We start from the raw sequence: 20479 nt of genomic DNA, 5'->3' as shown, positions 1-20479 counted from the left end.
GATGGGCTACAGGACAATAGGCAAGCAGCTTGGTGAGAAGGCAACAACTGTTTGGCGCAATTATTAGAAAAAGGAAGAAGTTCAAGATGACCGTCAATCACCCTCGGTCTGGGGCTCCATGCAAGATCTCACCTCGTGGAGCATCAATGATCATGAGGAAGGTGAGGGATCAGCCCAGAACTACACGGCAGGACCTGGTCAATGAAAAAATTACAGACCTCTACATGCTTTGTAAGTAGGAAAACCTGCAAAATCAGCAGCGTATCAAATACTTGTTCTACCCACTGTAGGTAGTCTTGTTATCTATGCTGGTTGTTAGCTTGCATAACTGATATGTGTATAATTGTAAGGGACACTTCATTTTTTATGGATAATATTTACATTTACAGAGTGGGTGAGCTCCAATCCTGACAGGCTGATCAGATTCAATAGTCGCCTCAGGCTGAAACATCAGGATGCTGCCTTGTAGGCTGTTTCATAGGTAAAGCTCCTTGCAGGCAGATTAGCAATCGGTGCATTATGCATATGATCAAGAGTGGGTGCGCCCTATTCCAGGCCAGCTGATCAGATTCAGTAGCAGCCTCAGAGGCTGATAAGTCAGGATGCTGCCTTGTAGGCTGTCTGCAAGGAACCTTACATATGCAACAGCCTACAAGGCAGCATCCTGACTTATCAGCCTCTAAGGCTGAAATTGAATCTGATCAGCCTGTCAGGAATGGGGATCACCCACTGTAAATGTTATATTAAATGTCCTTTTCATAATTATACACATAAGTTATGCAAGCTAACAACCAGCATGGATAACAAGTTAGCTAGCTAACAAGACTACCTAGCTTAGCTAGCTCACAAGACTAGCCAATTTAGTTGCGTTGTTCCTTGCATGAGATTGGCTGTGGTCTTCGGGACGGCACGCAGCCTGGGAGACGGTGCTGCCTGTCAGCCATCATTCAGGGCTTAAATGCCCCGCATTGCGATCAATGCAGCCACAGGGCTCCTTGATGAGGTGGTCATCATGCATCTGAACATATGAATGGATGATGCGTGGTACTTTTGGTGATCTCGACAAAACAACTTTTGTTATGTAGAGATCATGAGATAAATACATAAGTCGTGATCTCGGCATAACAAGGGAATTTATTTATTTCATATGTCCTCTGGGCTTCCGTAGAAAGTTACAAAACATAGTAAAAAATACTTTGGTAACCTACAAAATAAATAAGCAAGCAAAAAATAAACACTATAAAAATGTCCATTGCCATTTGGACATTTTAACAGTTGTCTAAATTGAACACTATGAATGTTCCTTGGATTAAAATCGACTGTGGACCAAACTTGTCTTTCATTATTCAGTAGTGTCAATTACAATCATAAGATTGTAAAAGACTTGACTTATTATACCAGTAATTATCATATAGTGTCATAGAAATGTTTGTTTGCATTGTGTATCTCTCCACAAGGTTGTACGAGTCAGTGGTTGACAACACAAGACGATTCCACCTACAATGGGGGTTATGTCATACAATACACATTTAAGCCTAAGGTCTAGCAAAGTTGATTTATTGTTTAGCGGATGCCCGTTTCACATTTCTCTAATATTTTTTTTTAGGGGGGGGACAATTCATTTGATTCGTATGAATTGATTATTTTAAACGATTCACTTTGCCCTTGTAGTAAACTCAGCAAAAAAATAAATGTCCTCTCACTGTCAACTGCGTTTATTTTCAGCAAACTTAACATGTGTAAATATTTCTATGAACATAACAAGATTCAACAACTGAGACATAAACTGAACAAGTTCCACAGACATGTAACTAACAGAAATTGAATAATGTGTCCCTGAACAAAAAGGGGTCAAAATCAAAAGTAACAGTCAGTATCTGGTGTGGCCACCAGCTGCATTAAGTACTGCAGTGCATCTCCTCCTCATGGACTGCATCAGATTTGCCAGTTCTTGCTGTGAGATGTTACCCCACTCTTCCACCAAGGCTCCTGCAAGTTCCTCGGTGTAACGCTCATTCCTTCGACGATAAACGCGAATCCGACCATCACCTCTGGTGAGACAAAACTGCGACTCGTCAGTGAAGAGCACTTTTTGCCAGTCCTGTCTGGTCCAGCGATGGTAGGTTTGTGCCCATAGGCGATGTTGTTGCCGGTGATGTCTGGTGAGGACCTGCCTTACAACAGGCCTACAAGCCCTCAGTCCAGCCTCTCTCAGCCTATTGCAGACAGTCTGAGCACTGATGGAGGGATTGTGCGTTCCTGGTGTAACTCGGGCAGTTGTTGTTACCATCCTGTACCTGTCCCGCAGGGGTGATGTTGGGATGTACCGATCCTGTACAGGTGTTGTTACATGTGGTCTGCCACTGCGAGAACGATCAGCTGTCCGTCCTGTCTCCCTGTAGCGCTGTCTTAAGGGTCTCACAGCATGGACATTGCAATTTATTGCCCTGGCCACATCTGCAGTCCTCATGCCGCCTTGCAGCATGCCTAAGGCATGTTCACGCAGATGAGCAGGGACCCTGGGCATCTTTCTTTGGTGTTTTTCAGAGTCAGTAGAAAGGCCACATTAGTGTCCTAAGTTTTCATAACTGTGACCTTAATTGCCTACCGTTCCACAGGTGCATGTTCATTAATTGTTTATGGTTCATTGAACAAGCATGGGAAACAGTGTTTAAACCCTTTACAATGAAGATCTGTGAAGTTATTTGGATTTTTATGAATTATCTTTGAAAACAGGGTCCTGAAAAAGGGACGTTTCTTTTTTTGCTGAGTTTAGTTGGGATTCGGTTCAAGCGTGGTGAATCGGATCATGTGAATCAAGGTAATCATTTGTAAATTGCGAACAGTAGTTTTAGGAAAAGATGACCTATAGCTTTCCTTTTGGATAATGTGCAGTGCTTGACTTGGGCAGAAGCTCACCGGAGCTGAGCTGAGTACTAGCACCTCAAATGTTCTACTGCTTGAGTTCCTCTTTATAGAATATTAGCTCAAAATATTGTGGGTCTCCTGCACCTAAATGTAAACAGTACATGCACTCAAAATAAGGACCGGCACCTATTTCAGTCCAAGTCAAGCACTCATAATGTGGCTACACAACTTGTTTTGTAGATACTTGAAGTTGATTTTGGCATTCAATTTATAGGATATTGAACCTCAGTAGATGGTAGTCAGCCTGCGAAGTAAACACTTCTAAGGTAAGATAAATATGACTAAACTAGAAAAGGTACATTTCCTGAAGAAAATGTGTGTGCTTGCTTCAGCAGTCAAAAAATATTTGTATGATAGTGGGGGATGTGTTAAATGTAGAATTCAAGCTGAATAGAAGCTGAGGCAGTTCGTTATAGTATGAATAGGTCTGATTTAGTAGATTGCTATATACTTCAGCTAGCACATCAATTATAAAAATTGACATATCTATGCCTTTGAAAAATGTACTGTGCCTAAAACTCAGCCGGGACAGGCTTTCAATGGTGCTATCCAATTCCTGACACCAATGTAGTTAATTAGAGGGATACCCTGACCAGGACTCAAAACTGTGGTCCCTGTGAGTGTCAATTCCAAAACCATTATACCAAAAGGCAAAAATGTCTTGGTAATGTCACTAGGTGTTGTACTAAGGTGGTTTAGTGTTTTTACAAGGGGTTCAAATTGTATTTTATATGTTCCTATTTTATTTTTATTTGCTCGCTCACCTCACTTTTCAAAAATGTTTATCCTTTAAACAGTAAATCAACTTTGTATGGCCTAAAGGTCACATCACATATCTTCGTAAAAAATAATTATGAAATGGCAGTTTCTATGTATACATTTTTATTTTGAATGTTTATCTTTCACAAGACTGGTCAGAGTTACAGGTTCATTTGTCAGTAGTCAAAATGGAATATACATGCACATCACTAAACATGTCACTGAGCATTTTGATACGTATTTGAATATTAATGTATAAGGTCCACTATTCTTCTATTGTATTTACAAAATACATTGCTAACTTGTTTTGATGGTACTTTTTTCTTAAATTCCAGCTTATGCCTGGCTATTTGAACTCACTGATTGGAATTAGCTGAATAACTTTTTTACTGTGTTACATCTGGTGCGAAACAGTAAGCATATCCAAACAGAGTTCTAATTTGAGATACTTAGAACTAGATATAAACATTATAAATCATGGGGCAAGAACAATGTTACTGGAAAGGACTTCACTCTGACTATGTTGAGTAAGATGGATCACCTCAAAATGTATCCTTTCATAAGTTTATCAATTGGAGTCCATGAGCAGCTTTATACACTCTTTCCTCAACACAAACCAATCATTAAGAGCCAGAAATAACCCAGAATATCTAATAAAGTACCTATATCAAACGTGTTCATTCTGTTGTTCTTCTGACTTCTTATCCACATTTCCATCTAAAGGACATCATCCACATTGTCTCCGGGAGGAACATGTTTTGCCATCTTTGTTAGATTTGTTGGACATGATGTGTGTTCACTCACTTTGGAATAAGTTAGGGGCTGTTTCTTAGTATTTGCATTCATTACTCATCATTTAGGGTGTTGGTAGTTAGGAATGAAGGGAGGGGATAGTGTAGAATTGAAGGGTCTGAAGAGTCTTATGACATTACAAAGCCTTCTGTTGTGCCTTCTGTTCCTACTGCTCAACTTCAACATGAATCCAAGTGAAGGGATGAGGGAAAAAATACAATCTGTGAGGAAGAAAAAAATTATAATTAGGCCAGAAAATAGTGCCATGCAAAAGTATTCATCCCCCTTTGGTGTTTTTCCTATTTTGATGCATTACAACCTGTAATGCATCAAAAAAATAAGCAAACACGTTTGGTGTTCACCAGAAAAAAATAAGCAAACACGTTTGGTGTTCACCAAAATGCATGTGGGAGACTCCCCAAACATATGGAAGAAGGTACTCTGGTCAGATGAGACAAAAATTGAGCTTTTTGGCCATCAAGGAAACGCTATGTCTGGCGCAAACCCAACACCTCTCATCACCCCGAGAACACCATCCCCACAGTGAAGCATGGTGGTGGCAGCATCATGCTGTGGGAATGTTTTTCATCAGCAGGGACTGGGAAAATGGTCAGAATTGAAGGAATGATGGATGGTGCTAAATACAGGGAAATTCTTGAGGGAAACCTGTTTGTCTTCCAGAGATTTGAGACTGGGACGGAGGTTCACCTTCCAGCAGGACAATTACCCTAAGCATACTGCTAAAGCAACACTCGAGTGGTTTAAGGGGAAACATTTAAATGTATTGGAATGGCCTAGTCAAAGCCCACACCTCAATCCAATTGAGAATCTGTGGTATTACTTAAAGATTGCTGTACACCAGCGGAACCCATCCAACTTGAAGGAGCTGGAGCAGTTTTGCCTTGAAGAATGGGAAGAAATCCCAGTGGCTAGATGTGCCAAGCTTATAGAGACATACCACAAGAGACTTGCAGCTGTAATTGCTGCAAAAGGTGGCTCTACAAAGTATTGACTTGGGGGGTGAATAGTTATGCACGCTCAAGTTTTCTGTTTTTTTGTGTTATTTGTTGTTAGTTTCACCCCAAAAAATATTTTGCATCTTCAAAGTGGTAGGCATGTTGTGTAAATCAAATGATACAAACCCCCCCCCCCCCCCCCCATATCCATTTTAATTCCAGGTTGTAAGGCAACAAAATAGGAAATATGCCAAGGGGGGTGAATACTTTCGCAAGCCACTGTAACATATAAAAGAACAATAAGATGCTGAATTCCAAATCGAAACCTACCCTTGAGGCATTTTTAAGTCTGAAAAGATTGGATGGGTGTATCCAACATTGTGAAAATGTCACCAAGTCTATTATTTGATCGTCCAAATCTAGTAGAAGTGTCAATATGTACAGGCTAGGCGTCGATTTGGAATTCAAGAACCAATGAGAGAACTACTGTACCTCTTTGTGTGTCTGCTTAGAACAGACCGCAAGATTTTAGGTTCTCTTTGATAATGATGTCTGTCACGGCTCCGAACACAATCTCAACGTTCTTTGTGTCTGTGGCGCAGGTCAAGTGGGAATAGATTTCTTTGACACCCTTCTTCATGTTCAGCTCTTCAAACTGCTTCTTGATGTAGTCACTGGCATCATCATACGTGTTGGGGCCTAGTGGGAGAGAACGCAGGCAACTTATAAAGTGGTCCTCATTTGTTTTAAATTGTAGGTAATAAAATTGACAGTATCTATTCTGTTGTCTAGTATCATGCCGCTACATCATATTGCAGAAGAAGACACAGAACATTTCCATCATTCCTGCTCGTGGGAAATTGTACTATGCTGTTTTTACTTATGGTTACTCTTACCATCGTAGTCTGGGAAGCAGATGCTGAGGTGGACCTTCTTGATTTTCTCTTCAAAAAGATCCTTCTTGTTGAGGAAGAGCACGATGGAGGTGGTGGCGAAGAACCTGTGGTTGCAGATACTGTTGAACAAGTGGAGAGACTCATGCATACGGTTCTGTGGAGAAGAGGACGAAAGGGTTAGGTTAAGTGCCAACAATCTCGCAGTTTCTTTCATCAACCCTCACTGGCTAGATTAGTATACTAACTACTCTAAACCAAAGATATGATCTTGTTTCCTATTTTGGGACTTTGGCAAGCACACAAACACAACTCTACATGTCTTCTGTGCTTGAACTGGGGTGGTGGTATCAGGCATAGGACTGTGAAGCGATTGAGCAATCATATCGTACAGTCATCTGAGCTATGTCCTTAGGGAGTTTAAGGTTCTGTAACCTTGTGACTGAATAATCCATTGTTTACTTCAAAGTCAGACTGGATAAAATACTCTTCAGTTAGAATCAGAAATCACGATGCTCTTTCAATCTTACCAAACGGATCACAGTATAAAAAAGAGAAATGGAAGTAAACAGTACAAATGTACAAAATTTGGACATAAAGGGCCACAACTGTTACAAACTAATGGAACTTTCAGAGGTGAACTGTAGAACCAAACCCACCACTTCATCGTCCTCTACGAGCACCATGTCATAAGCACTGAGGGCTCCACAGAAGATGATACAGGTCACACCCTCGAAACAATGGATCCACTTCTTTCTCTCCGACCGCTGGCCGCCCACATCAAACATCCTGTCAGAAGAGAGGGGTTAAAGAAGTGAGATGTTAAGATCTGACTATACAGACTTAATCAATGATTGTGCAAAATCACGCCCAAGAGCAAAGGGAATTAACATACTACAAGGATGTATGGGAGACCACTATTGGCCGCTTGTGATCTCCCATGTTTGGCTAACATTCCCTCACCTGAAATGCAGCTCTTTGCAGGAGAACTGCTCCTCGATGATACCGGTGGTCTTGACTCGAGAACGCAGCACGTCCTGCTCGTTGGGCAGGTAATCAGACTTTGTGATTCTGTCCAATTCTGCAAGGTAGCTGTTTAGCGAGATTTCAGTTTAGCATACATCCACACCCCAGACCAACATAATCACACTCACATGTACCAGCAAAGATATGACTGCCATAACAAACTATAACAGTTACTGTGACACTCACTAGCCAGCAGAGTCATTGAGCTGATACTCGGCTGCTCTCTCGAAGGAGGCCTGGACACCACTGTCACTCCACAGCCTCTTGATGACATCAGCCAGCTCAGGGGGCATGCTGCCCTCTTCAATGGAGTCTGACAGGTTGGACAGCTTCTGCCCATCTTCCTGCACCATGAAGTCAACTGGTGAGTTTTACCGCTACTAAAACTTCATTTTCCTTCCATTCTAAAGTAGCTAATTAGCTAAGCTAACAATGTATTGTAGTTTTTTCTATTTGAATAACGTGCAATTACTGAAACTTCTGCTGGTGTCTCAATGTCTATCAGTGTGTGTCATTGAGTGTCTGTTTAGAGGATCAGAAGTGGTTAGAGATGCAGAGTGGGACTCACAGATCCTTTTGGTGATCCAAAGTCAATGGACAGCATCTCCATGCCTCTGATGATGGCCAGAGCAGACTGCAGGATGTTACCATAGATGATCGCCCTGAACTCCAATTGTTCTTCTTTGGTATAACCACCTTGATGGAGAATTCTACTCAACATAAGAGGAAGAAAACAGTTAGGGTTGTAATTACAGTTTCAAATACAACTGACATTATGCACTCCCCTACGTATTTATTTGGACAGTGAAGATACAACTTTTAATTTGGCTCTACTCCAGCATTTTGGATTTGATATCAAATGTTTTATATGAGGTGACAGTACAGAATGTCACTTTTTATTTGAGGGTATTTTCATACAGTGAGGGAAAAAAGTATTTGATCCCCTGCTGATTTTGTAAGTTTGCCCACTGACAACGACATGATCAGTCTATAATTTTAATGGTAGGTTTATTTGAACAGTGAGAGACAGAATAACAACAAAAACATGTCAAAAATGTTATAAATTGATTTTCATTTTAATGAGGGAAATAAGTATTTGACCCCTCTGCAAAACATGACTTAGTACTTGGTGGCAAAACCCTGGTTGGCAATCACAGAGGTCAGACGTTTCTTGTAGTTGGCCACCAGGTTTGCACACATCTCAGGAGGGATTTTGTCCCATTCCTCTTTGCAGATCTTCTCCAAGTCATTAAGGTTTTGAGGCTGACGTTTGGCAACTCGAACCTTTAGCTCCCTCCACAGATTTTCTATGGGATTAAGGTCTGGAGACTATCTAGGCCACTCCATGACCTTAATGTGCTTCTTCTTGAGCCACTCCTTTGTTGCCTTGGCCGTGTGTTTTGGGTCATTGTCATGCTGGAATACCCATCCACAACCCATTTTCAATGCCCTGGCTGAGGGAAGGAGGTTCTCACCCAAGATTTGACGGTACATGGCCCCGTCCATCGTCCCTTCGATGCGGTGAAGTTGTCCTGTCCCCTTAGCAGAAAAACACCCCCAAAGCATAATATTTCCACCTCCATGTTTGACGGTGGGGATGGTGTTCTTGGGGTCATAGGCAGCATTCCTCCTCCTCCAAACACGGCGAGTTGAGTTGATGCCAAAGAGCTCGATTTTGGTCTCATTTGACCACAACACTTTCACCCAGTTCTCCTCTGAATCATTCAGATGTTCATTGGCAAACTTCAGACGGCCCTGTATATGTGCTTTCTTGAGCAGGGGGACCTTGCGGGCACTGCAGGATTGCAGTCCTTCACGGCGTAGTGTGTTACCAATTGTTTTCTTGGTGACTATGGTCCCAGCTGCCTTGAGATCATTGACAAGATCCTCCCGTGTAGGTCTGAGCTGATTCCTCACCGTTCTCATGATCATTGCAACTCCACAAGGTGAGATCTTGCATGGAGCCCCAGGCCGAGGGAGATTGACAGCTTTTGTGTTTCTTCCATTTGCGAATAATCGCACCAACTGTTGTCACCACCTCACCAAGCTGCTTGGCGATGGTCTTGTAGCCCATTCCAGCCTTGTGTAGGTCTACAATCTTGTCCCTGACATCCTTGGAGAGCTCTTTGGTCTTGGCCATGGTGGAGAGTTTGGAATCTGATTGATTGATTGCTTCTGTGGACAGGTGTCTTTTATACAGGTAACAAGCTGAGATTAGGAGCACTCCCTTTAAGAGTGTGCTCCTAATCTCAGCTGGTTACCTGTATAAAAGACACCTGGGAGCCAGAAATCTTTCTGATTGAGAGGGGGTCAAATACTTATATCCCTCATTAAAATGCAAATCAATTTATAACATTTTTGACATGTGTCTTTCTGGATTTTTTTGTTGTTATTCTGTCTCTCACTGTTCAAATAAACCTACCATTAAAATTATAGACTGATCATGTCTTTGTCAGTGGGCAAACGTACAAAATCAGCAGGGGATCAAATACTTTTTTCCCTCACTGTACATATCTGTTTTACCGTATAGAAATGAAAGCATTTTATATATCTAGTCCCCCCATTTGATGGTATCAAATGTATTTGGACAAATTCAATTATAGTGTCTTAAATTAAGCCAAAAGTTTAGTATTGGTCTCATATTCTTAGCACGCAATGACTACATCAAACTTGTAACTCTACAAACTTGTTGGATGCATTTGCAGTTTGTTTTGGTTGTGTTTCAGATTATGTTGTACCCAATTGCAATGAATGGTAAATAATGTATTGTGTCATTTTGGAGTCACTTTTATTGTAAATAAGAATAGAATACATTTCTAAACACTTCTACATTAATGTGGATGCTACCATGATTACGGATAATCATGAATGAATTGTGAATGATGAGTGAAAAAGTTACAGAAGCATAAATATTACACCCCACAAAAAATATTAACCTCCCCTGTTATTGGTAATGGTGAGAGGTATGTTTTGGGGGCATGATCTTTGTGCATCTGTAACTCTGACACAACCTAAACAAACTGCAAATGCATCCAACAAGTTTGTAGTCACAAGCTTGATGTAGTCATTGCATGCTAGGAATATGGGACCAAATGCTAAACTTTTGACAAAATACACTAAGTGAATTTGTCCAAATACACTACATGACCAAAAGTATGTGGACACCTGCTTGTCGAACATCTCATTCCAAAATTATGGGCATTAATATGGAGTTGGTCCCCCCTTTGCTGCTATAACAGCCTCCACTCTTCTGGGAAGGTTTTCAACTAGATGTTGGAACATTGCTGCGGGGACTTGCTTCCATTCAGCCACAAGCGCATTATTGAGGTCGGGCACTGATGTTGGCCGATTAGGCCTGGCTCACAGTCAGCGTTCCAATTCATCCCAAAGGTGTTCAATCGGGTTGAGGTCAGGGCTCTGTGCAGGCCAGTCACGTTCTTCCACACTGATCTTGACAAACCATTTCTGTATTGACCTCGCTTTGTGCACGGGGGCATTGTCATGCTGAAACAGGGAAGGGCCTTCCCCAAACTGTTGCAACGAAGTTGGAAGCACAGAATCATCTAGAATGTAATGCTGTAGCGTTAAGATTTCCCTTCTCTGGATCTAAGGGGCCTAGCCCGAACCATGAAAAACAGCCTCAGACCATTATTCCTCCTCCACCCAACTTTACTGTTGGCACTATGCATTCGGGCAGGTAGCGTTCTCCTGGCATCCGCCAAACCCAGATTTGTTTGTCGGACTGCCAGATGGTGAAGCGTGATTCATCACTCCAGAGAACGCGTTTCCACCGCTCCAGAGTCCAATGGCAGCAAGCTTTACACCACTCCAGCTGACGCTTGGCATTATGCATGGTGATCTTAGGCTTGTATCTGGCTGCTCGGCCATGGAAACCCATTTCATAAACCTTCAAATGTGGGGACTCAATACATAAAGTGCTTTCATTTCTTAACAGGTATGAAAATACCCTAAAATAAAAGGTGACATTCTGTACTGTCGCCTCATATAAAACATTTGATCTCAAATCCAAAATGCTGGAGTATAGAGCCAGATTAAACGTTTTTTATCTTCACTGTCCAAATAAATAAGTACCAACAACCACTAGTGGCAAGAACTGGTACTAGTCATGCTGCAGCAAGTGTTTTGTTCAGTAAGGGTATATGTATATTATAGCCACCACAATCTATTCTATTATGGTCCATTTTGTTGTGATTATGAGCTATAAACTTAGTCCATCTTGTTGAACACACAGTTTACACCTTTTAGAGTGATGTTACAGTATTTGGACAAGGTTGCCTGCATGTGAGTGAGGAGGAATGAGAGATGCAATGTATATGGTGTTTGTTTTGTTATACTCACTTCATCTGCTTGACAATTGTGCTCTTCCCAGACTCACCAGCACCTGGTAAAAAAAAAAGTAGATATGTTACTATGGCTTTCCCATGTACAAACACATCATCATGGCAGGTAGCTTAGTGGTTAAGAGCGTTGTGCCAGTAACCGAAAGGTCGCTGGTTCTAATCCCCGAGCCGACTAGGTGAAAAACCTGTCGATGTGCCCTTGAGCAAGGCACTTAACCCTAATTGCTCCTGTAAGTCGCTCTGGATAAGAGCGTCTGCTAAATGACCCATTTTTTTAATTTTATTTTTATCATCATCATCATCATCATCATCATCATCATCACCCTGTAGTTGGTTAAAGGGAACCCAAGGGCCAAAACATGACATAAGCAAAGAGAGTTATAATGACAGCACATAGTGAAAGAGAAACCTCAGCAGTTGGCCATCCCCTCCACTGCCACAGATCCAGGGCTCTCAGGACACACGACATGACAAGCATTCAGTGGTGTTGCAAAAGTGACAGTTGCAGTTCATTCACATCCGTTCTATCATGACCTTCTGTTTTGTGTTTAGCTTTGTTTCTGTATGTTGTTGTTGCATTTGTACCATTGCACATCCTATGGGATACTTCCCATTACACACCACACCGACAGCTTGGCCCATCTTTCTGTATGAACTGTAACAACACACTTAGCGGTGGGGCAGTAACAGAGCAATAGGAATAGAGTAAACAAGTACTGGGCCATAGGACAGACTGCGGTGAGCAGTGAATTTCTATGTCATAATACCAGTAAGCTAATTTCCCTCTGGGCTTATATCAAACAAGATTGTCACCACGAGCTGATTTGTTGTTCCACACGCCACCTCAAGGGGGCCATTTAAGATTCCTGACTACAGTGAGGGAAAAAAGTATTTGATCCCCTGCTGATTTTGTACGTTTGCCCACTGACAAAGAAATGATCAGTCTATAATTTTAATGGTAGGTTTATTTGAACAGTGAGAGACAGAATAACAAAAAAAAAACCAGAAAAATGCATGTCAAAAATGTTATAGATTGATTTGCATTTTAATGAGGGAAATAAGTATTTGACCCCTCTGCAAAACATGACTTAGTACAAACACGGCGATTTGAGTTGATGCCAAAGAGCTCCATTTTGGTCTCATCTGACCTCAACACTTTCACCCAGTTCTCCTCTGAATCATTCAGATGTTCATTGGCAAACTTCAGACGGCCCTGTATATGTGCTTTCTTGAGCAGGGGGACCTTGCGGGCGCTGCAAGATTTCAGTCCTTCATGGCGTAGTGTGTTACCAATTGTTTTCTTGGTGACTATGGTCCCAGCTGCCTTGAGATCATTGACAAGATCCTCCCGTGTAGTTCTGGGCTGATACCTCACCGTTCTCATGATCATTGCAACTCCACGAGGTGAGATCTTGCATGGAGCCCCAGGCCGAGGGAGATTGACAGTTCTTTTGTGTTTCTTCCATTTGCGAATAATCGCACCAACTGTTGTCACCTCACCAAGCTGCTTGGCGATGGTCTTGTAGCCCATTCCTGCCTTGTGTAGGTCTACAATCTTGTCCCAGACATCCTTGGAGAGCTCTTTGATCTTGGCCATGGTGGAGAGTTTGGAATCTGATTGATTGATTGCTTCTGTGGACAGGTGTCTTTTATACAGGTAACAAGCTGAGATTAGGAGCACTCCCTTTAAGAGTGTGCTCCTAATCTCAGCTCGTTACCTGTATAAAAGACACCTGGGAGCCAGAAATCTTTCTGATTGAGAGGGGGTCAAATACTTATTTCCCTCATTAAAATGCAAATCAATTTATAACATTTTTGACATGCGTTTTTCTGGATTTTGTTGTTGTATTCTGTCTCTCACTGTTCATATAAACCTACCATTAAAATTATAGACTGATCATTTCTTTGTCAGTGGGCAAACGTACAAAATCAGCAGGGGATCACTGTATTTAGAATTGGGCGTACGAACGGGTTTATGGCTAATGTGATTGACATCTGTCCCAATGGTTTAGCAGAGGACAGTGACCTTATTAGCTCAGAGCTAAATGGAGGGATTTGAGAGGCCTTGGGTAAGGAGGCCTGGGGTTGAAAAGCCTCTCAGAGGATTGTCCGATAAGCGAAGACGTCACTGGGAAGATGTCAGTCCATGAGTCGTCTTGAGTTTGTGTCTCTCTTTATCAAGCTCCTGGGATAGTCTCATTGCCCTGTCTTCTTGACTTCATGTCAGTTATCACAACTGTTTGATTTCTGCAGGATTGACCTCATGTCAGTTATCACAACTGTTTAATTTCTGCAGGATGGTTGGTTTACCTCTACACTCTGTTGCTGCTGATTCTCTGACTCATGTATAGGTAAAGGTTGAAAGTATTAACCAGAAGCCTCCCAGTAGGCAAGATTATGTTGAAAAGATGTCTAAAATATGTATTCTCCAGACGTTGAAGGTACATTTTAGGTTCTGAACCAGGGATAGGCAACTTTGATGGGGGTGGAGGCCTCCAGAAAAACTCATCATGAGGGGCCGCAGTGGCTCACGGGTCTGCGTACCCACATCCATACCCACACATGCAGTCAGAGCCGGCCCTATAGCCTTTCGGGGGCCCTAAGTGGAATTTTGTTGCCCTCCCCCACCTTGCGAGCAAAATGTTTTAGCGGACCCCCCTCTTGACAGCTGAAGACAAAATTGAGTTAATTTCCTGCAATTCTACATATTTTGCCATGGGGCATTGAGAACATGTTGCAGTTTTAAAGCCAGTTTGCTGCAATTCTACACATTTTGCCATGGAACAGAGATTTATTTTTGCAGTTTTACAGCATTTGTTTTGCAGTTATACACGTTGCCATAGGGTGGAGAGAAATGTTTGTTGTTTCTTATATTATATCTGAGTGAGAGTGACTAAAAAAATCTATGAGGGCCCCCGGTCGGTAATTCGACCATGATTACTACCAGTTTAGATAGCCGGATAGACTAACTTACCAATCTAAAAATGTTTAGCTGACATGGGCTAACTGAGTGACTGTCAGTGACTGACATAACAATAGAAAAACTCTGATGCACAACCACATTTTGAAATTGAACCTGTATTCTACTATTAGGGCGGCAGGTAGCCTAGCGGTTAGAGCGTCGGGTCAGAAAGGTTACTGGTTTGAATACAAGAGCCGACAAGGTCAAACATCTGTCTATGTGCCTTTGAGCAAGGCTACAGGGGTGCCGTACTACTATGGCTGACCCTGTAAAACAACACATTTTACTGCACCTATCTGATGTATGTGACAATAAAACAGCCAGTTGCCCATCCTCTAAATAAAAGGTGAAAATATGTATTTTCCGGACGTTGAAATCAGGTTCATTTTCGGTTCTGAATGAAAATTGAAAATATGCTTTTTCCACACGTTGAAAGTACTTATTTTCCGGACGTTGAAAATACGTATTTTCCGGGTGTTGAAAATACGTATTTTCTGGAAGTTGAAATCAGGTTCATTTTCGGTTTTGAATGAAAGTTGAAAATACGTATTTTCCGGACTTTGAAAATACGTATTTTCCGGACGCTGAAATCAGGTTCATTTTTGGTTCTGAATGAAAGTTGAAAATACATAATTTACAGACGTGAAAATACGTATTTTTTGGTCATTGGTTCTATGGCCAAATTTCAGCTGCACATACATTCTCAATGAAGTAAGCATTATATCACAATAATTTATTTTTAAATCCATATAGGAAAGAGGAGCCAACTGAAGATCAAAAGCTTTAAAACAGGCAACGATGATGTTCAAATTTAGTCTGGCTAACACCTAACTCTCTAAGTCCTCCTGACTTCAGAATCTTGAATGGCTCTTTGACGTTGTCAGCACAATGCGTCGATAATGAAAGGGGGCTGTGCTTTTACTGGTTGGCTCTCCTGTGTCTTTCTCACAAACACCCACACGCACAGCCACACACAGGCCCTGAGCTCCGCCCCCCTCTATTACAACAGTTGGATTTTCAAATCCAAACAACGAGAGGTCTCAACCCCCGAGAAAAACATTTGAGAGAACCAATCAAACCCGTCGCACAATTTCTGAACAAATATTGCATTAACAAACGGCCTCCTTTCCAGGCCAGTGTGTCACAACTCTCCCTGCGCTGTGAGTGACATGGGTCAAGTCAGCCAGGCTAGTTCAAAGTAGTCCAACCTACAGAATAAACCAATAGACCACTTCAACTACAATAGCATTCTCAGCAACGGTTACAGATTATACATTTTTTGCTATGACTGTGATATGTAGTTGTTTATCTACCTTAGTTGAATGCACTCTGGATAAAAATGTAAATGTAAAAACAAACACTTGCAAATCTTGCTGGGTATTATTCTAATGAGCTCCGCAACCAAACAAGTACAAATGTGAAATCTGAACAGATAGATGTTTAGACAATGTTTCAGAAGTTTGAACAGCCCAGTACAGTACAGCACAGTTCAGTACAGTAGAGCACAGTAAAGTACAGTAGCGTATGGTACAGGACAGTAGTTTTATTCAGTACAGTAGAGTAGGGCACAGTACAGTTTAATTCAGTAGAGTACAGTTTAGTTCAGTAGAGTACATTAGAGTAGAGTGCATTATACTGTGCTGTACTGAACTTTACTGTACTTTACTCTACTGTGCTCTACTGTACTGTACTGTGTTGTACAAACGTGTGAAACTTGGTTCAGATTTGGTCCGGTCTGACGTTGAAATCAAGGCCTGTCCGGACCACACAAAGAAAAAGACGGCCTGTCTGGACAGGACCAAAACAAGATGTCCAAAAGACCTCGGTGTCGGTCCGTGCTTAGTGGGCTGTCTCTGCAACACGTCTCCACTAATCCATGCTTCATTTGTGCCGAATGGCTGTAAGCAATTGCTTCTCTGACTTCACAGTTGTTTTGAAGGTATCTGGAGGTTAAATGTTGCCCAAAAAGCCAAATGTATTTTCATCCTGTAAAAACACTTCACCACTAATCTCGTTTTAAAACTGCTTTAGATAAACAGAGACCTAGTTTAAACTCAAACCCAACTGTTGAACCCCTACCTCCTGATGAAAGAGAAGACTATAATGGGCTGACACAGAAATAAACTGTTGGCCTAATAATATTGTAAATACTACTCTGTCATTGATACCTGAAGCATCTCTCAACTTCAGCTTAGAACCAGAAGATGGTACTGTGTATCAGATAAAGTGGCTCACCCATGCAGCTACAGAAAATTGCCTTCTGCCAAGGCAATGTTTATTCAATTGCTACTTTCTTTTTAAGCAAGAGGTGAGTAATTACTGTTCTTGCACCCAAGATACACATCATACACTAAGCTCTGACAGCAAATGTTGTTGACTATGACAAAAGTAATAGAGATGTTTCACAACCATTTCATTCAAAATACAGAACAACTTTGCATTTAGTAATTGTTACTCCATAGTTCTGCCAGAGAGTTGGCTGTGCTGTATCTGTGTTCTGCAGGAGCAGCAGGAGACACAAGGATTAATGGCTGTTAATTTCTGTTTTTCGTCCACAGAGCTTTAACTCACAATTTTATGGCTGCAGTACTACGAACTGGATTGTCCCTCAGCCATTTCACAGGACTTCACTTTTGCAATGTGTCAATATTTGACCAATTGTTTCAGCTGTGACTTTATCTCATTGGTTTAGTTTAAAATGTGGACCATGGCCCCTATTTACTGTTAGTGAGGGGTGTAGACAGGGGGTTATGGTGTCCAGGATGTAACATCTGCATCTTTGATCTGTTGTAAACTCAGGTGGATGTTCTGGCTCCATTATTGTAAATGCATGTTGTTAATAGGATGATCTATGGCCCAGATAGTAATTGGTTCCTGTAATGTATCCTAATTAGCTTTTGTTGCTGCTTGCTCTGGTTACTCTGATGGTTAACCCAACTGAGTTTCTCTGGTAGTCCTCTGTTGACCCTATAGTCTGCAACCTTTTAGTGGCTTGGTACTTGTTGTATTTGGCTCCTCAGAATTGCATTATTGCTCTATTTGGACCTTGTTATTGGCCCTGTCAATTAACTTGTGTCATTGGCCCTTACTTTTTGCCTCTGTGACATGACTACTTAGCATTTGATGATGCATGTTGCAGGGTGGGGCCATGTTGTAACCCGGTGCTAGGGAAATGATTACAGAGAGTCTAAGTGGCAGGAAAGAAAGCATAATTGGGTTACCATGATCCTATGAGTAAAGCTTACTAAATCCTGCCCCTGAACTCTCACAAAGCTATTTATACCCAGAGCTCATGACACATAGCTACGGCTCATCGTTTTACATACTGTATTGAAACAAATGCTGCTGATATGTCAGCATTCATAACTGTGGCCACTTATACAGAAATATATAAATATATAAGCCTGGTTTCATAACCTATGAAGACAACATAGGGCTCTTCTAATCCTTTCAGAGCCAAACATGAACACTAATCTGATTCCCTACTAAGTAGTGCTACATATTTTCTACTTTCCAGACCTTTCTCAGAATCAAAATGTATTTTGATGTCGCAAATATAGAAATAGACTTACAACTTCCCTTCTAGTAGCCTAGTTATGAATCAACACGTTCCATTTCAGTGGAACTTACTCAGCTATTAACTTTATGGCTGCTGAGAAACATGAAATGATCACATACACCCCATACCACAGTAACGACTGTCATACAGATTATGTCAGTATGAGAGAACTTGTTGTTTCAGTCAATAGAAATGGTATTGCCTTTTACTATGATGTTTTTTTTACACCTCTGACCTCACAAGCCCTACGATTTCTCATCTCAGTCTTGAGGTAACAGCAGCAGTCACTCTTGGGCTTATCTGATTTAATGTAAGATACTTTCAGCTTGACATGTTTATCTGTTTGCATCCAGACTGTGTTACAGTGACATGGGTCACGTTGAATGTGCAAATATAGTAAATGTGCAAAGGCAGAACACCAATGCAGAATATAACAGATTATGCACTACTTTAATAACTTTTACTGTTAAGCTCTTTTCATGTATACCTGAGACTTAGATACAATATCAGGATCAATGCTAGAGTCCTGATTGAGTAGTCCTAATAGGTTGAGCCCGTTTTTGAATGCACCTTTTCAGCATTGGCAAGTTTCCACAAGTCTGGAAGTGTTACACAAATGGAAAGGCGCATTACATTTATCAAAATTCTGATAATTTCAGAGATTTTTCCACAAGAGCCTCTCTTTAGCTACTTCAGATGTTCCAGAACGACCTTGAGAAAAGAGCTCCATCGATCAAATGACCATATCAAAGTGTTAAAGAATTCACAACTATGCCAACTTCACCAGCGAATATTCACACTCTTACATAATTACAACTGTTGTTATCAGTGTAACCTACTAATGTAAATCTTATATTATGCTTATGCTCATAAAGGTTTGCTATGGCTGATGCTTAAGCTCATACAGGTTGGTATGGCAGCCTCATCGCACAACCTCGAATGTTTACATGATGTAAACTTCAACTATTTGTAAACTTTATATGCTAACAGACCATAAGCCAGTTGAGGGTCCCATTCTACTTTTCTGCACATTCAGAAGAAGCACCACAAGCACAGCTCCTTACCAAGCAGCAGAAGCTTGACTGTCTTGGATTCTTTGTCTGCATCCTCCGCAAGCTGCTTTTCCAGCTCCTTGGACTTTGCGGCTAATGCCTTGTCTTCGACACTTCCTCCGGCTCCCATTTTGAACTTTTTTTTTCACTCCTTCAAGCCAAGATCCTGTGTGGTAGGGAAATGCGGCCGGCCACTCCCGGCGTCTGAGGGGTGCACTGGGAGACAGGCACAGAGGGAGGCAGAGGTGGGGGCTGGGAGCAGGGGATCCTGGCCTCAGTCCGGGGTTGGTGGCTGGAGGAAGAGGGCACCGGAGATGTATACTGACACGCAGTCGGACAATCACTGCTTGGGGACTAAGGGAAGCTGTCTTCTCTGGTGTTAGCCCTCCCTAATTCCCCTACGTTAAACCTGACATCTTGCCGTCAGGTTGGGATTGGGTAGGGCTTTTTCTGGCATTCCCATGGGAACCGTTAGATCCAATTAGGATGAAGCAGGGGGCAAAAGTGAAGGGTAAAAATGGCAAACGCAATAGGATTTAGAAAGAGATGGGTGGATTAGAAATAGAGAAGGTCTGGATGTTCAAAGTTTACTTTCTCTACCTCTTGCACAATTTAGCTCTCCCAGCTTCTGTCAGGTATGGCTCAAAAAGAGATGGTGTCAGAAAAAAACGATATGATGTGCTCTGTCCTGTTTGAGGTAGTGTGTTGTAAATACAATTTGTTTAAGTGACAATTGGCATACAAATCTGAGCCAGGAAAATACATTATTTGTCACTTTGGGATTTGACTGTAAAGGCCATGTGATCATAAGGCATTTCTACAACGTAAGACCTTAGCTTTGTTACTATAATGGTGAAGGATGGAAAGTTTAACAGGTATCAGGTCTCGATTCCTGGCACGGGCTGAGGGATCGGTTGATGATAGAAGGCATTAAACAACAGTGTTGCCTTTCTGGTCAAGCTCTACCACTTACAATAAATCATACGTCACTGGCCTTTTACACTCAGATGAGGAGAGAGAATGTGAACAGAGGGAGATTGCACTCATCTCAGAATACTGTGTCATGGTTCAGCACAGAGATTTACTGTACTCAGCAGTGTGTGTTCTGTGCACAGTGCCTTCTGTGCTTGCATGTGCCTAATTTAAATATCTGCTCTTTATTGATGTATTTTGTCAGGAATTTTCATCACC

General features: G+C 41.6%; 1 protein-coding gene across 1 annotated transcript; it reads right to left on the bottom strand.

The window, feature by feature from the left end:
- Positions 1 to 4461: 4461 nt before the first annotated feature.
- LOC121575279 (guanine nucleotide-binding protein G(t) subunit alpha-2-like) lies at positions 4462 to 19662 on the bottom strand. Its single transcript, XM_041888262.2, has 9 exons — positions 19301 to 19662; positions 11714 to 11756; positions 7923 to 8064; positions 7541 to 7698; positions 7292 to 7420; positions 6988 to 7117; positions 6332 to 6485; positions 5928 to 6134; positions 4462 to 4700 (listed from the first exon to the last, which is right to left on the bottom strand). Exons 1-8 carry the CDS (start codon positions 19416 to 19418, stop codon positions 5944 to 5946), a joined length of 1065 nt encoding a protein of 354 aa, XP_041744196.1. The 5' UTR covers positions 19419 to 19662; the 3' UTR covers positions 4462 to 4700; positions 5928 to 5943.
- Between the last annotated feature and the right edge of the window lie 817 nt (positions 19663 to 20479).

Source organism: Coregonus clupeaformis, chromosome 10 (genome assembly GCF_020615455.1).
Source record: "Coregonus clupeaformis isolate EN_2021a chromosome 10, ASM2061545v1, whole genome shotgun sequence".
NCBI classification, from domain to species: domain Eukaryota; kingdom Metazoa; phylum Chordata; class Actinopteri; order Salmoniformes; family Salmonidae; genus Coregonus; species Coregonus clupeaformis.
The sequence above is the reverse complement of the archived record's forward strand: the minus strand, read 5'-3'. Positions and strand labels throughout refer to the sequence as shown.

Excerpts from the sequence above, each read along its gene's own strand:
- LOC121575279 (XM_041888262.2), bottom strand. The coding sequence starts at position 19,418 with ATGGGAGCCGGAGGAAGTGTCGAAGACAAGGCATTAGCCGCAAAGTCC. Across the intron at positions 8,065-11,713 it reads ACAATTGTCAAGCAGATGAA|AATTCTCCATCAAGGTGGTT; the intron begins GTGAGTATAACA and ends TATGTTGAGTAG. Across the intron at positions 7,118-7,291 it reads TGCAAAGAGCTGCATTTCAG|GATGTTTGATGTGGGCGGCC; the intron begins GTGAGGGAATGT and ends CTCTTCTGACAG.